This window comes from Rhopalosiphum padi, chromosome 1 (assembly GCF_020882245.1).
Source record: "Rhopalosiphum padi isolate XX-2018 chromosome 1, ASM2088224v1, whole genome shotgun sequence".
Lineage (NCBI taxonomy): Eukaryota > Metazoa > Arthropoda > Insecta > Hemiptera > Aphididae > Rhopalosiphum > Rhopalosiphum padi.
In genome coordinates, this window is record NC_083597.1 from 19,036,774 (window position 1) to 19,055,140 (window position 18,367).

General features: G+C 26.5%; 1 protein-coding gene across 1 annotated transcript; it reads right to left on the bottom strand.

The window, feature by feature from the left end:
- Positions 1-7,959: 7,959 nt before the first annotated feature.
- LOC132932315 (annexin B9-like) lies at positions 7,960-17,724 on the bottom strand. Its single transcript, XM_060998630.1, has 7 exons — positions 17,462-17,724; positions 14,474-14,650; positions 14,159-14,363; positions 10,267-10,346; positions 8,627-8,876; positions 8,239-8,420; positions 7,960-8,145 (listed from the first exon to the last, which is right to left on the bottom strand). Exons 1-7 carry the CDS (start codon positions 17,483-17,485, stop codon positions 8,095-8,097), a joined length of 969 nt encoding a protein of 322 aa, XP_060854613.1. The 5' UTR covers positions 17,486-17,724; the 3' UTR covers positions 7,960-8,094.
- Positions 17,725-18,367: the final 643 nt, after the last annotated feature.

Sequence of the window (18,367 nt, forward strand, 5' to 3'; positions counted from 1 at the left end):
TGAGGTCTATCACAACTATAGTGAATTACATTCATCACTTCAAATCACTAAGTGATGACTAGTATATAATAATTTATACAATGAATATAATCAATTTGTGGATAAAAATAAACTAATAGATTTTACTACAGTTAAATAAATTATCTACAAACAGTATTATAATATGTTTAAATTTATAAAATTATGGTATCTATAACAAACATTAATTGTTTCTTATATCTAAATAGAAATCATTTATGTCTCACCATGACCAAGAAAATATTTTTTATAGATATTTGTAATTACAGTTATTATTATTATTATTATTTCATTTCAGATTAGAGTTTGGTCAATCTATAGTTCTTTATGCATGTGTCATTATAAAATCATGCAGCCATAAAATGATAGTCAATTTTTTCCTTTGATTCTAGATGTATATAAATAATGAGTTAAGATCATATTATGGTAGCCATACACATTGGTTGTCTAAATATTAGCATAGTACATAGCAGGGGTGGCCAAACCGCAGTCTGAGAGTCGCATGCGGCTCGCATCTTATCGTAACATTTTTACAAAAATAATTTTTTAACATGAATTTATGTATATTTATATTTATTAATGAATGATCGCATTTTTTTTTTTACATTTTGGCTCTTCCATATATTTTATTAATATATTTGGTCGCTCGCGATCTTTTCTCGTTGGCCACCCCTGGTATATAGTGTATAGTATAGTCTATGATAATATACATTTACAGATAACTCGTGACATTAAATTTACTTGGTGAAATATTTTATTGAAGGTTGTTGATTAAAAAAATGTTAATCAGTTATCAATTTTAACTGTTCACTAATTATAACATTTACTCTTTTGATAGGTCAATAATAATAATATTAATATAATATTATTATTTAATTATTAATTATAATATTATTTCTTATTTTTTAATAATATTTCAAGTTAATAAATAATAAATATAAGTAAGGTATAGAAATCAATTAAAGCAAGGAATACCTATATTTTCATTTATTAAAAACAATATTTACTAAAAACATGGTAAAACCTTACTATTTGAAAATTTTGTTCAAAAAAAAATGGATACTACAACTAATCTCAAAACTGTTAAGATTAAGAGGAAATCACATCCACATATACTGTTTCCTTCTTATTCATAAATAATTGTATGTGGTTGGCTTCAATAATAGAATGAGTTAACACTATTTGTGTTCGTAAGTTAGTTTTATACAATATTTAAATTTTTAAATAACAAAATTATAAATTGAAACAATTTAAAAAAAACTTTATTAAAAATCAAATTATTTTAAAAATCTATAATACATCTTTAAGTTTGATAGTTTTTCAACTCACTATTATGGTAATTTTAAGACTAATAACACTAAACTGATTCTGTCGATCTCAAATTTACTATGTATGTAATTCTATAAAACCGAGGTGAGTACGATAACACCTCACTTGAGGAAGACTTGATTAAAAAAGTACAAACACGTAAATCCAACCTGTTTCAGTTTGCTGTAAGAATACATTAATATACCAAATTAAAATTTACAATTAAATACTGAGCACATGTAAATTCTATTGATTTTAGAAACAGTTTTATAAATTGAAAATTCAACTGATACTAAATAATTATAAGTTCCATAGATACTGTAAAAAAAAAATGTAATCCAATTTAATACTAAATTTATGAAATATTATTATTGATTATTGATTAGGTATCGTTATAAAAATTTAGTTTTATAGTTTCACATTGCAGAATGTCAATTCATCAACTTTACAAAACATTATATTATTAGGGCTCATATATTAATGCACTTTCAAAAAATACAATTATGACCTAAAAACTCTAAAAAAAATGTCCTAAAAATACAAAAAATGCATTATTTATCAAATAAATTCAAATTTTTATGTAAAAAATACAAAATAAAAAAATGAGTAAAAAATTAAATAAATTTATATTACACTGTACAATAACAGCAATTTGCAATTTTACAATTTCAGCCTTGACTAATTTAAAACTAGTTTATCTGATCCTGATGTTAAGTTCAAAATGAAAATAATTTATAGTATGCAGTATCATGTAATACATATATTTCAATGAAGTCAACTTTTTTACTCATAATAATACGAGAAATAAGTCAAATATGTTCTAAAAAATAAAAATCCATTAAAAAGTATATAATCTTCAAAAATGCTTCAAAAAAATGTTGTGGTTAGAATACAGAATACTTGAAACAGATTTGTAGCTTAGAAAGCATTGTGAAGACATTCCAAAAACTAAGATGCAAATGAATTTAAATCCAAACCCTATATATTACTATCATAATTTACACGATAATCAAACATTTCAAATATTTAAACAATAACAAATATAGCCTATGTTTGATCTATGACATTCAACATAAAATTTCAAAATAATTCTGGTAGAATTTGTTTATTTTACAGGTCAAAAGTTAGCACCAGTGAAATGCATATGTTTTTCTCTGGTAAAATATACAGGTGATATATATAATCGTCCTAAATCCTAATTATGATATTATTACCTTGATGAAATATTGACGTTTTCAATTTTGTAGTCAGTCGGAGCTTTTGTATAAACTTCCATTTTTAAACTTGTATACACTAGATGGTTCAATTTCTTTTGAATTATTTCAATTTCTGGATGAAATTAATAATTACCAAGGTTAAAAAAAAGAAAAAAATTATAACTAATAATTACATAGTACATACACTAAACGCAATTTACTGAACACAATATTGTAAAATTCTCATAATATTTAGAAATTGTTCTGTGATCTGTTGACTGTTACTTTCAACGTTATCACAATATTTTAATTGTGATTTCTGTGGCTTATCAAAGCCATTGATATTAATGAGATAAGGTTACGGTTATACACATAGACCTTATAGGCTTAAGGCTATGGTTATACAGGATTCTAAACCATAAACATTATAAACATAATATACGCTTTTTAATAAACATACATGAACAAAAGTCAAAAGTTGTGTTCTATAATGATACATACGTTACCGATCAACATAAGTCATCAGTTACAATCATAACAACAGTGCCCAACTTATGGGGGGGGGAGGCTAGGGAGGCTACAGCTTCGGGCCCGGGTACCTGTTTAGGATTAAATATTAATGTGGCACTGAAATTTCATGATTTTATTGCTTTTATTAAACATTTATTAAACATTAATTAACATTTAATATTTTTAATTTGCACGGATATTATAACTTATAATTATTTTAATATTATACAATTAATAAAAATAAATTTATGGTCTGTAACTATAATGTCTATAAATGTTGTTCACTGATTCTATATATGTTATTTTTATGTTCACTGTCTTTTTTAAATTGCATTTAACAAATATTAAAGGCCCCTAAAATTATATTTCCCCGGGCCCATATTTTCTTAAGTTACGGAGAAGAAACAATAGTTCTCACTCGCATAGAGCCTTTTGAGCTTTAAATGAACTATAATTGACTATTTGAACTTGAACAACTGAGAATAGAATAGGTGTAGATGCGACGATGTTACTGGGACTAACAATGATATCAGTATAGTTGTTGTGTTGGTGTTGGTTGTTGGCAAATGGCAAACAAATTTTTGTATAATGCCGCATCCGTCCGTGCGTGGTGCGTTAGTATTTATGGTCAGGGTAACAGTGGCGTCATTTGGACCACACAAGGTATATTATATTTGCGTAGGTATTTAAAATCCAATATTGTAGTAATTTGATTGGCCTAAATAATCGATAGTGGCTTGCGCTCAAGTCGCCTGCTCTATACAGTATACACCATGCATTAAAAGAAAATTGAAATGACGCCACTGCAGGGTAAGTCCACAACGTACGTAAAGTGTTAAAGTGTATCACGGTCAAATAAGAAGTGTAATTTTTTAGTGAACTATTACCGCTATAATAGTAATCAGTACCTAGTCGTCAACCTGAACTCGAACGTAAATCAAAATTACAGTTTTTAATTTTTACGCATAAACGGATAAACGATTACCTACGTCATAACTCATAAGCTATGGGGCTCATGTAAACTCCGCTATAAACAGGTACCTTTTATTAGTGTAAACTCCGCCAGAGAAGAAAATCACGTATAACAGTATAAAATTAATAACTGTAAAACATTATTATTAAAAACAAAATTTATAATTTTTATAATAATAATTGTTCTTATCAAATAATAGTAAGGTATGCCAAAAAATATACAAAATCTAAAGATAAAAATAATAATTGTCTGAACAATTCCATGACACATATTATGTATATTACGTTAAATAATCTATAAATATGACGTATGGTTATATTAAACTAATATCGATTTTAGCAATTTTAACGTTTGTCAACGCAACTGATGTCAACGTATTTTATGTAAGAAGGTGAGCAGAATTTCTATGTACCTACTCATCATACATCATTACAAGTGAGAAAATAATACTGGGCACTATGGCAGAGTTTACATTACACCGTTTCATTACCTATTTATTTAACCGGCATTGTGGCGGAGTTTACAATCGCCCAAACTATGCTCATTAGTCATTTTACCAAAATTATATAGATTAGTTATAGATAAGAACACAATTGTATGTGAATTATATTGAATAATTTTGTTGTTTTTATCTTTAAAAGTATGTGTTATTTTTAATGAAACAATATAATATCTTTCATACAAAATTATTTATTATAATATGACACATCAAAATTATTGTAATAAAATGTAAATCAAAACTGAAATTTGGTTTTGAGATATGTTACCCTGACACTAGTGGCACTTATAGGATAACCTGCAGGCTGCAGTATTGTGTAGGTATCTAGTTTATATTTTGTATATCAAACGAGTGTTGCATAGTTTTATCGTAGTAACTACCTGTAAGATGAAATTTAATTTTAGTGTTTTTGATATATATGAAGGTTGTACAGCGGAGCGGAGTGGTTACCTAATTTTCCCCTTTTTATACTATTATTTAAATATAATAGACAGATAATTATTTAAACTCTTTGTCTTTAAAGATGTTCATAAGTTGATTGCACGTTTCACGCGGTTACCTAATTAAAATTGCTGGTGAATGGTTAACTTATGTTAAATAATGCTCTGAAATATTTTTTGTTAAGTAAAGAAAGCACAGTTTCGAAAAAAAATAGTTGGACATTTGGTTAGCATAACTACTACAGATATCGATTTAAAATAAGAAAAAAATTAAGAAGTAATATTAACTAAAAATGATTTTAAAACTTTGGAAGCTAAATAACACACCCAAATCTGAAGAATTAAGATCATAATATATTAATATTTAATATCATGATTCATGATCAAATACATAAGTTGTATTTGCCATACAACACGTGACAGAATAACGCCTTATTGTAGTACTGGCTTGGCAACAACAAAGTTAGCCACCACAAATATACTTAATTAGCCTATACAAAACGCCTAAGAAAGTGCGTTTGATCAGTTACTATTAATTATGCACATTTAATACCTTAACATGATTGCAGTTAGCAATAATTAAATAAACAATTATTTTATTACGAACGAGAAGCCATTGGTATTTAACGAGTCACCTGTTTCCTAGTAACTTCAGGCTGGATATAAGTAAAGACAGTAAAGTGATACATACCTAGGTAATATACAAAATACCACCGTATTCCGTACCTGCAGGGTAATGCTGGAAGACTGTACTTAAATTGGATAAAAGTCACCGGAAATAATATATCCAGAAACAGAATTAATGCCCGATATTAAGTAGACATACAAGGGCATGATTTACTCGTTTGTGAGTCGTGGTGGCCGATGGGTATGCATATATTTTCTCCTAATATTTGTATAATGCAGATTCATAGTAAAACGTACAGTATAATTTTATAGATGATAGGTGCATTCAATTATCGAAATAATCGAATCACTAGGACTAGGTAACTAAAAGGTTTTTTTCAAGAATTTTGAAAATATAAATGAGGGTACACTTATATTATCTCTTATTAATTCATACATTTAAATAAACTAAATATTTGTGATTTAATAACACTTAACTTAAATAAGTCTAAATACACCATTTAACATTACAATATTGTTAGTTTTTACCAATGGCTCATGTTGCAAACAAAATAATTGATGTTACTAATAGAAAAGAGAAAAAAATCTGATTTAAATTTATTTGTCTTAAAATATGTTACTCATAATAACATCTCAGTATTTGAAAAATTTTTGATTATTAAAATTTTATTTAAAAAAATAAAGTTGATTAAATGATTATAAGTGATAAATTATCACACCGATGATAGTACTTAGATGAAATTTTTAAAATTGCATGTGCGGTTTTAATCTATTAAATTTGTGCGGTTTTAACCTACCAAAAGTGTGCGGTTTTTGGAGTTTACGAAATTTACTATGGACCTTATTTTTACCTGTTTACTTCAGACAATAAATTGTTCAATATTTTAGTTGACAGTACGGGTGAATGCAAATTCCTACATGAGACTTAGCAGGTAAAAAATTAAAAAATACATATATTAGTTCCTATATATGGATACGATAGAATAAGATACATAATATATTAATATGTAAATTCATACACAATAATAAATAGGTACATAGGTATGTTCCTACATGGTAAAAAAAGGTACATACCTACACTGCGTAATATATATTATTATTATGTAGTAATTCGTAATTGTAAAAATAAAAATACCGCATTCTATATAATAATATAATTTATAAGTAATCAATGTAATAATTGTAATATCAATTATATCTTTATATCATATGATACTGTCATACATTTTAATATAATAAAACAATAACATAATTATATTATATTTTATGTGGTTTATTTCTAAAATGTTTAACATAATCGTATTGATACATTTTTTTCTTAAGTACTCTACTATTTTTTGATTTATAAAATTTTCTTTTTTCGGTATGTATGTATAACTTGAAATAATTTGAGAATTTCAATAATATTTGAAATGTGTGGATGTTGTTGATAAAAATTTGAATGAATTAAAATCTGAATGAAAACTTTCACATGGGTTTGTCCACTGATTATAAATATAAGTATTTATAATCAATGGTTTGTCGTATGACTCGTATGTATTCAATCAGAAGATTGTTATTTGTTTCGCCTATATTTTCGATGGAAAAATACTATTATTTTATGTATAGGTAATTGTCAATTAAATAATCACAAATCGTCTAATTTATATATGATTTTCATATCGTATCAGTCTGATAACTTATAGTTATAATATTATATAAATTATAGTATATTTTTTTTTACATATGTACCTGTCTTCCGCCGTGTAGGAGCTTACACTTACACATTACATATATAGGAATTAACGTATGTAATTTTTACCTGTTATTCTCCTGTAGGAACTTACAATTCCCCGATATTATTACCATAAAAAACAAGTAGATATACATTTAACGTTAAATAATTTTTTCCAAAATTATTATATCTATTTACGATGTTTAAATACATTTAAATTTTTAACACCTGATAACTACTTTTAATAACTATTAAAAATTAAAATAATACAACTAATACTATTGTTTTTATTATGTATGTAGTTGAATAAAATTATTGTAACGTAATCGTAACAAGGTTCTTCCAACTAAGTTACATTATATTTAGGTTTTATGTAGTTTAATCTAAAGGATTTAAAATAGAATATAAATACGCAAAATAATTTCACACAAAAGCAGCAGATTTTAAAATAGTAATATTGTTAGTTCAAGTACAGTATTCAAATTTTAAATTATGTATTACTGACATTTTTATTGAACACCATGTTAATATATTTTGGTCAGTCAATATTAAACAATAAATAGGCATATTAAATGTATAGTAAAATTAAGCCATAAGTATAAAAATCCAATAGGTTCACACTTAGAAAACGTCACAATATAATTAAGATCCTAAACGTACTTTTTTTATAAAATTAAAATTAAAATTAATGTATATTATAAAATAATTGGTGAAAAATTATTATAAATAACAATAATATAATGATTTAAAAATAATAATTTTATGTATAAATGAAAAATCACCAGCGAATAAAAAAATGAAACCGTCGTTTAAGCAATAATTTTTAACAATAATTTCCTGTAGTCTCCAGAGGTATCTCCCTGAAAAAATGTCAAATGTATGATTAATTAATTAAGTTAACTTATTGTTGTAAATTAAAAAAATTAAGTAAAAACTATGAACAAAAAACTTACAGTGACCCATGACTCCAAACTTTTACCGTACTTCTTTTCGAACACTTGTTTTATGTCTCCGAGGTCGATTTCCGATCTAGACACGATGATTCTTATCAGCGTTTTATCATCTGTTCCTAAGCCGGCCATACTCTTATGTAAACGCTCAGCGAAAAAGTCGACTTTGCTCTTCACACATTTCACTGAAAATATACAATACGGACAATTATTTTAATAATACGTGACTCATAAACCATCATGGCATCATATATAGGACATACCTATATGTTATTTGTTATATATTATCAGATTTATAATATATAATGAAAAATAGATAAATTTTTTATGTCCAACTAAAAAAAATATTTTAAAATCTCTGTATAAAAATAAAGGTGCAAATTATTTGTACCTAAGGATAATAGACCCATGCAAATGTCTCCAGAAAATTCGCTTTTGATTGATTCTTCCAAGTCCTTAGAAGCCAGTTTTTCATACTCCACAAATACACGTCTCAAATGCTGGTAACTTTTTGTAACCAAAATCCTGTTGAATTCCGATTCATCTGTGCCCCATTTTATTTTTTCTCCTGCATTGTATAAAGCCTCGGCGTCTAAACGCGCTGCGTTCTCATCAACTGTGGGCGTTTCATCTCGGTTTCCCTGAAAAATTAAATTGTACATTCAGTATTCGAAAAAAATAAATGTTACATGTATACATACATTTATTTGTGAAATAAAATTTACAAGAATTTTCATATTTCCATATTTGATATAAGTATTTATAATGTAATTTAATGTAATTAATTAAACTTTGACTATATTAAGTGAGTTTTCATAGGCAGTGGGCACTAGACTGCATATTCCATTTTCACATGCACGTTTAATATGTGCAAAGATCAAGAGATAATCCTTTTATTCTAACGGTAATCGATAGTTCTCAGATAAACGTAATTTACAACTTACTTAGCCTTAAATCTGACGATGTCCACGGGTTAACATACCTTATAAATTCTATTCAAATTAACTACTGAATTAAGGCCTTTAAAATCTTATATAATCATTTAATTATGTTTCACACTCGTATATAGAGGTATAATGTTTTATAACACTTAACACGAGTTTTATATATTTTTTAATATATGGTTTATACCTATAGGTATATATTATATAATTATTTACAATTCAACAATTTTATCAAATACTAATAAAAATATTGTATAATACGTAGTTTATTTATAATGACCAACCCACATCTGAAATTTTAATGTTCAAAATAAATTAGTAGGAATATGCTATAATATATAATCTTAAAACATAGCCTTAAAATCAAACTAAATACTAACGTTAAAACAATGTTTAATCATACCAAAATACAATCAGTCGATGATAACTGTATAAGCGACCATGAGAATTTCACATTGCGCTTAATGTCAATGAAAATAAATGAAAAAAATCGCATTCATTAAAAACTGTGACTCACTCTAATAGCGCCTATAATGTGCGTCACATATTATGCATAATATCTGACTATCTAAACTCTTTACTACTTACGCACAAAATAAATATCTATATATAAAATTATAATTTCTAAGTTTATATTTTTGTATGTATTTAATCAATCAAAGTAGTAAATATTCGTCTAAACTTTACAAATATATCTCGATTAAATATGTTTTGGAAATATCGCTGAATTATTATACTTCAATATGTACTTTAAATTTGTTATTACTAATTGGTGACATCATGTGTACAAACTGTACAATATACTATTATTACAGACTTAAAAGTTGTATAAACTATATACTAGATAGAGTACTTACAGTTCAACAATCAGTTTCTAATTTTAACAAAAACAGAGCAAAGTTTATTAATCATATTATAAATACTTACCTACTATCTATTTAATTAATAAACTATACGTCTGTACCTATTTAAATTTAACCAAATATCAAAATACATTTTAAAAAATACAGTACATCCTATAATCTAACCTATACCTAACAAGTAACAGTAAGGTATTAAAATGTATTATAATATATTTATACCTTACCATACTTAACGATACGCAAAGACGTTTGAAATGGCCAGATGTGTCACCTTTAATATCCTTTTCGAGACTGTGCCCGTAAACTGAAATATAATACATTTTATTTGTTAGTAAAAGTTTGATGTTCGCAAAACTATAAAAATATAATATTATAATATTATGATATTATTATAATACCTCGAATTAGTATATATTTTAATGATAATAAATAGTTTTAAAATAAACATTTTTAATTGGTAAAAAACGCAATTCACAAATCGCAAACAATGTATGATGTATGCATGACAATTGTGTGATAATAATTACTGAGATTATTTTTAAATAAACCTGCAAATAATATACTACACAAGTCTGATATATGGTGTTACTTTCCAATTCTAAAATGTCCGACATACCAGTGGTATTAGAAGAATGACAGTGATAAGGTGTAGAAATAGTTGTTTTAAATTCCTCGTTCTATTTTAGCCGTATAAAATAAACACATGTTCAATAGTCACCACACATATATATGAGTGAGTATATATATTATTGAGCCATTGAATACATAAACGAAGCAAATAACGTGGATTTAACACACCAAATGGATCAATCGCTTGAAAATAATGTGATTCTAATGATTCTATCGCATTGCAGTCGAATGTGTACAATACGATATTTTTGATTTAGGTAAGCTTTACTGTAACTGTACTTATAAATAACTAATATTCTTATTTTTAAAACAAGACATATTTAGTTTATGGTTTAAAGAAATATCTATACAAAAATTACCATTATTCATAGAGTTTTCTTATACAATCGCGTTTTAACTATATAAATATAATATATGCAGTAATATTAAATTTTGTAAATGCGGCTGAACTGAAAATATTTATTTACCTATATATTATATTATTTAAGTACAAAAAAGTATATTATTATAAAAACTACTCAAACCACAGATAATACTTTAAACACTGATGTTAAAACAATTGTGTATTTTATTACTACCTCGCTATGGTGTAGAATTACTAATTATTAAACAACTGCAGTCGATGAAAGTTTTAATTTATATTTTAAATTCGTGACATATAGGTACATATAGACATATTTTACGTGGCCACGCGGGAGGGGAGCGGTCTTTCGGTTAATTTTCATAGATTCAAATAGACGCAGTAACCATATCGAACAAATTCGTAATGATGTCCGGTAATTGTATTATGCTTCTGAAATAATAAACGTGACACGACGTTTGTCATGTATGTAGTATGTAATACTTTCATCAATTATTATTATTATTACGTATAATATTGTACATACTACAGTCAAGAGTCAATATAATATATATATAGCTTGCGTTTGTGCAGCCTGTTTAAAAAAGTGATTACACATTTATTATATAGACAACTGGTTTTGGTGAATTGATTTTTGAGTTTTTATTTTCATTAATGAAAAATAACTAATGGTTTAAATTACGAAAAGAATTATATACACATAATATAATATATATATTTAATGCTGTCCAAAAACGACGGACGTCGTCGTCAATCATATATAATATTATTAGATATCTAAGAATTTAAAATACTCGTCAAAGGTCGATAAACATTTAACAGCGGTTGTTGAAACGCGTGAATAATCAAAAACGTGATTTAAAAAATATTATATTATAATATTACCAATTCGAAATTATACGAATCAGTCAATATGAAAAAAAAGTGACTGCGTTTAGATATAAATCAGGATAGAGAATTTTATTTTCGTATACTATTTCACAAACCAGTAGATATATCATATACATTCATACACTAACACTATATATCTATCAACGTTGCTTATTATATTTTAATATATATATATATGAGTTGAAGTTTAAATGCTACACATTTACTATAATTTATGTTTTCAGAACAATATTTATGCTTAAACTATAATTTATGTATAATATATAATACCATCATTAATATTTAACAGTTTTTCAAAAAAAATACAAGTTTTATTATAAGTGTCGTATTATTAAGATAATGGTGCCAACAAATTCATTCAATTCTATATTATTCATTAAATCGTTAACCAGACGTTATAAATATAATTATATAACTATTGACACAAAACATTAACTGCAGTCTTTAAAATTGTTATTATTATTTTAAACTTTATTTGATAAGAAGGTCAAGTTTGGTGAACATATTTTGAACAATGAAATATATGAAGAAAAAGTCTTTTTGATAGTATCTCAGCTTAGCTATGTACCGACTCCCACCAAGAAGAAAAGTACTTACTAATCATCGTTTACTTCAAGGATAAATAGATACATAAGTTAATAACTATATAGTATACAGGAATAATTATTTGGTCGAAAATCAGTAACCTAACTATATAGTATAGGTAAATACATTTTCGTGTTTATAATATAATAAAATCAATACCTATTGAATTTTATTTTATATATTTTACAACGTAAATGTTGAAGAATTTAAATATTGATAAAATTATATTAATAATTTAAACTTAGATTAAATTTAAAAAATATTTTTGAAATAAGTAAATCATTTTAAATTATGTGATGATAAAACCTTAAAAGTATTTCGAATAAAGATATATATGAACTATGATTCTTATATTATTATTAAATAAATAATAATATAATATCATGTGAATATATTTACAACTTGAATCAAATAAATTCAATAAATAATTAATATAGAATTTGTAACAAGAAAAATGACAGACATAATAATATTTGGACAAGGTAAACAAAACCAATAAAAATTATCACTGACAGACAAGATTTACCGCGACCAAGTGTTAGTTACTAGTTAGTGGTCTCTCTTTTCGTTTTTTCTTCATTTAAGACCTGACCAGTTTTATTAAATAATCATAAATTAAAATCAATGAAAACTTCACAATTTTAGTTGTCGTTTAGATTATCCCAAATAGATTTTCTATACCTAATGATAAATAAAAATAATTATATGTTTAAAAAATCATCTGTTTTGGTTGTGAGAAAAGTACATTTAGCGTTTATTTCTCTCCTGCAGTCCTGCCCACCCTCCAAAAAAAACTGTTATAATTTTCCAAATAAAAATTGAGTAAAAAATAATACATAAGGTAAATGCTGTACTTGGTATTTAAAATTAGAACTATAATGAATTTCAAAACTGCTATGACATGAATAATGTCAAACGTCAATTGATATTAATAGTCATTCAAGTGCTTGGAAAATACAAATATTTAAATTCATTTAAGTCATTAAACATAATATATTAAAACAATAAAAGTCTAAATACGCTTAATTATTGATTTATATCAATGAAAATAATAAAATACGCTATTATTTCTCAATGTTTTAATATACTTAGTACTAAAGTTAGTTTAAAAATTTTAAATTAAAAACAAAAAATGAGTGAAATTTGTGTGTAAAAATAAGTTTTATTTAGTTATGCAAATAATTTATGACCATCCCAATGTTATTACTCATTATAATGTAAATTTTTAAGACACGATAAAAAAAAACTTAATATTGACTAGGTATGTTTCTCTTTTTTTATGTTGATTACATTGTCAAACATTGAATATAAAATAAAAACCCAAACGTTAAATACAATAGAAAAGTTATCGCATAGGTATCATTTCAAGCACGTTGTATATAGTTTGTTAAATTTATTTTGATTAATTTATTTGTTTATGAATAAATTAATATGGTCATATAAATTTTAATACCTACGAGTATATTTTATTCGAATTTTAAACAAATTATGAATTTCAATATTAGTATCAAAAAGCAATAATATAAACTTAATCGATCAACATATTATACTTGCATATTATGTCATTTTATTGTAAATCATATTTAATGGTAGGTGAATAATTTTTCAAAACAAACGGTATTTACGATTTATGTAATTGGGTTACTTACGTTTTTCATAACATTCAGAAACTGTTCGTACACCAAAATTGCTTAATGTACATAATATCTCAACAAGCACTTCCTCGTGGGTGCCTATTCCAGAGATAGCGTCGTGCAACTCCTTTGCATACAAGTCCGGAAGTGGCGTCATCAATGCCAACACGGTGCCCTCGAAGTGTCCACTTAGTTCGTTTTTTAATTCTTTTTTCAGATCCTAAACATTGTTTTCATCATTATAATATGAACTATGTTATTAAACCATATTCTACACTCTAACAATAATAACTTAAAGGTAAAATATTTTGATTTATATTGATTTTTTACCTTTCCATACAATGTCTTGAAGGCCTCTGCAATTTCAATGCGCTGCACAACACCTCGATTGGCAATCACATCAATTATGACTTTTTGATCACATCCAAAGCCTTTCATAGCCTTTTTAAGAGCAATCGCATCTTCTTTTGCATCAAAATTTGATGATGCAAACACGGTAGGAGTACACTAGAAAAAATTAGAAATTTTATCAATTTAATGTATTATTATTAAATAGAAATTTAAGGTAATAAATTATTACCTATTTAAATTTATATTTATCCTATGATTAAACATTTTAGTCCAACAATATAATATCAATATTTTTTATGCCATTAATATTGGTTTTAATTTATTAGCGATCTAAATGAAAAAATTATAATAAATACTAGTATTTTATATGATTGTTAAAAGGTGTTGTGTACAAATCACGTGTTTTAATACTAAATGCACAATGCACATTAGTGTTTAAAAAATTAAAATGAACAACATATAAACATCTTTATTAAATAATCTCTATTCTTTAGGCTTATAATATAGACTATAGAGTCATAAAGCATATTATTGCATGTGATGTACCATAATACTATCATGTTGCATTAACATTTATATAAATATTGAAATTCATCATCTGCAACTCACGTATTTACATTTTTTATTTCTATGCATCATTCTAAATTAATCATATACATTATTAACATGTTAAACTCATTTTACAATCAATGTTTACTGTGAAGTATGACTAAACGCTAAAATCTGTTAACTATGGCTAAATACATTGATTGATCAATTTTTGGTAAATTATTATTAGACGAAAACATATTTTTTACTTAATAAATACATTATATTTTTAAGTACTGCCACTTGCCAGTACATACCTAAATAATTAAAAAATGTAATGGTTATCTTAGAATAAGAAAACTAAATAATTACTGTACAAACATAAATTAGAAGATAAAAAAAAAATACCTACTTTATATGAACTTACCTATTAAGTGTTAGCTTCCTAATTATAAAACAATTATTATATATGGTTTATTATATACAATTTAAAGTAATCAATAAAATATGTCCACGGAAGTTCAGAATAATAATTGGAATCAAATAAATAACGTAAAATATTTTTTTCAGGGCAGCTAAGTTAGGACTTTCAATGTTTTAAAAAATGAGCTATAGTATTATTTAGTACCTATTTACTATAATTTAGGTGTCGAACGTGTTTTAGCTTTTTGGACAACATAATTAATATACCTACGCAGGCCCGGCTTAAGTGTTTAAACACACATAGGCAAACTTAAGTTTTTCTGCCCCTTACATGTAAATATTACATCATTACATAATATCTATACTCTATAAACTATAATACAAAAATGTTAAATACCGCCCTAGGCGTGGGCCTATGTCACCTACGGACCCCTTGAGCCAGGTCTGTACCTACGTTTACACGTGTGGTGTAATTGGGTATATTTTAATACACTTATTATTCACTATTATTTAATAAATGATTGCACATGATACTAATTTGTATCTTATACATTGCAAACATGAATAGATGACATTATGACATATATTGTTATACCACAAATCTCGAAATTAATATTTTTCATAGCTGTTTTTTAAGATCAACATCGACTATACATTAAAATATTTAGAATTACTAATAAATTATCCATATTATTATCTACTGCTTTTAATTATCTGATAAAGGTTAAGTTTAATAAACAATAAACTGTGACAAAATTATTTATTTTTTACTTCATAATTGTCAATTAATAAATATACCTACTTACAAAAGAAACAAATATTTTAAATCGTTTTTTAGTATGTTCTAGAAATATTAAATAATCATATTAAACAAAATATATTTAAGAAATTATTGATATTATACGTTTTAATGAGAAATAAATTCCTATTAAGTTTATCGAATTCTTTTTGATATTACTAATTATAATGTAATTAGTTACGTCACATCAACAATGGTAACAATAATCAATAAATACAAATAACCAGATTCTATTTAAAACTTATATCATTGAATCATTTTGAACGATTAGACTAACGAATTCATTCCACTATTTAACAAAATTAAAAATTAAACAACAATATAATCAATATTTCAGTAATGTTATACCGTTTGTTTGATACATTATGCATAAATTTAGGCGCTCTTTACTAAAGACTGTGACATATTATGATTTATGATGGATAAAGTCGATAAAGATACAAAATAATCGAATTCTTATTTTGCTATGCTCTTCGCTCTACACTATATGTCTATATATAAGGTCGATCACCGTTTTTTCTTAAAAAAATAATAATATTATGGTTATAATCAGTAAGTGAGAAAACCGTGCAATTATTATGATGTATACGGACTGTACGGTATAACTTAATAATTATATGTATATAATAAGAAGCTTAGCAGTTAGCATATATACCTATAGGCTATAAAGGTTAGGACAATGTATAATATTACAATATAATTACATAGTATAGGTATCTACTATCTAGGTATCTCCCGTCTCATCTCCGGTATATCCACATTTCCAATAACATAAATATATTTATGATGAAGGGGCGTGTAGATTCTTAGTAAAAATGTCGCGCCACTGAATGGCTAAAGTTAGGGTATGTTATGAATATTATATTATACTTTTTGGTCATATTACCACTCTATAATCAATACAAAATACTATATAGCCGATTACTATAATATGAGCCCCGACCTAGACGAAAAATGTAAATTAAAAATTTATCGCATATAATGATAACAGTTATGAATTATAAATTCTACTTTTTTTAAATTTATATACACATCGCATTATAATATATGTATTGCATAAGTATTAATAATAGGTATTGGTCGTGTGACTGTAAATCGTTTGTGCAAGTGCAACCTATATATCCTTATTACGATAGTACCTAATGGCAATATATTGGTATAATATCTATGTATAAATAATAAATATATAGGTATTCTATAAAACAAGCGCCACTTACTTTTGAGGTAACGTAATTGGCCATGTCGTCGCGTCTGGAGACTTGAACGGGAAGCCGCGACTACCTACTACAGTCGTTGTGGGACGAGAAAATTATAGAATCGGCCTACGGTCGTGGCGTGGCGGAGATCGTGGGGAAAATCAGAAAGAACTCTACTGAAAAATGATCGGCGAAGACGTCGAAGATTGACGGCGTATCGGGCGCGACTGAACCGCGGACCGCGACACACTCGAGTCTTGGAACCCAACAATGTATTATTATTGTGACGAGACTTCGAAACTACGGCACGCGCGCGCGCGCATGTGCGATGATGTCATAGCGTATGTACATTATACATGTATAGATGTGCCGCCACTACCACCGAAAACGGCCGTCGACGTAATTATTATTATTGGTGTGTATACTACCTTCAATCGGCCGCAGAGTTTTTACCGTGCCAAGGACGTTCCCGCTGTTTGGGGGACCACGTTATAATATTTATGATTGTACGTACTTATTATTATTATTATTATTATCATCATCATTATTTTTACACGCATTATATGTATATATATCTGGTATCCGGTATGTATATATACATACGAACCGTGAGTACCGCGGCGGTTAATGGTTATCGTCGGCCATCTCGGACCCGCCGCAGAAGCCTACCAGCGCAGTGTACAAACGATACAGTACGGATACCGGAATGCATAATAAAAACCTACGAGATACGACGTACGCTTTACCCATCACTTCGATACGACTTTTAACGCGCGCGTTGCGTAGGTAGGTAGGTATAATATACGAGTAGGTATATATATAGTTACACGGTCGTAGAGAAATTCGTATAGAAATCTCGGATTTCATGATCGTCGCACGACTACAGCACGAGTAGGCATCTTTTACACCGTAAATATTTATTGGGCC

Excerpts from the sequence above, each read along its gene's own strand:
- LOC132932315 (XM_060998630.1), bottom strand. The coding sequence starts at position 17,485 with ATGGCCAATTACGTTACCTCAAAA. Across the intron at positions 14,651-17,461 it reads CCAATTACGTTACCTCAAAA|TGTACTCCTACCGTGTTTGC; the intron begins GTAAGTGGCGCT and ends AATTTTTTCTAG. Across the intron at positions 10,347-14,158 it reads TTCTGAATGTTATGAAAAAC|TTTACGGGCACAGTCTCGAA; the intron begins GTAAGTAACCCA and ends ATTATATTTCAG.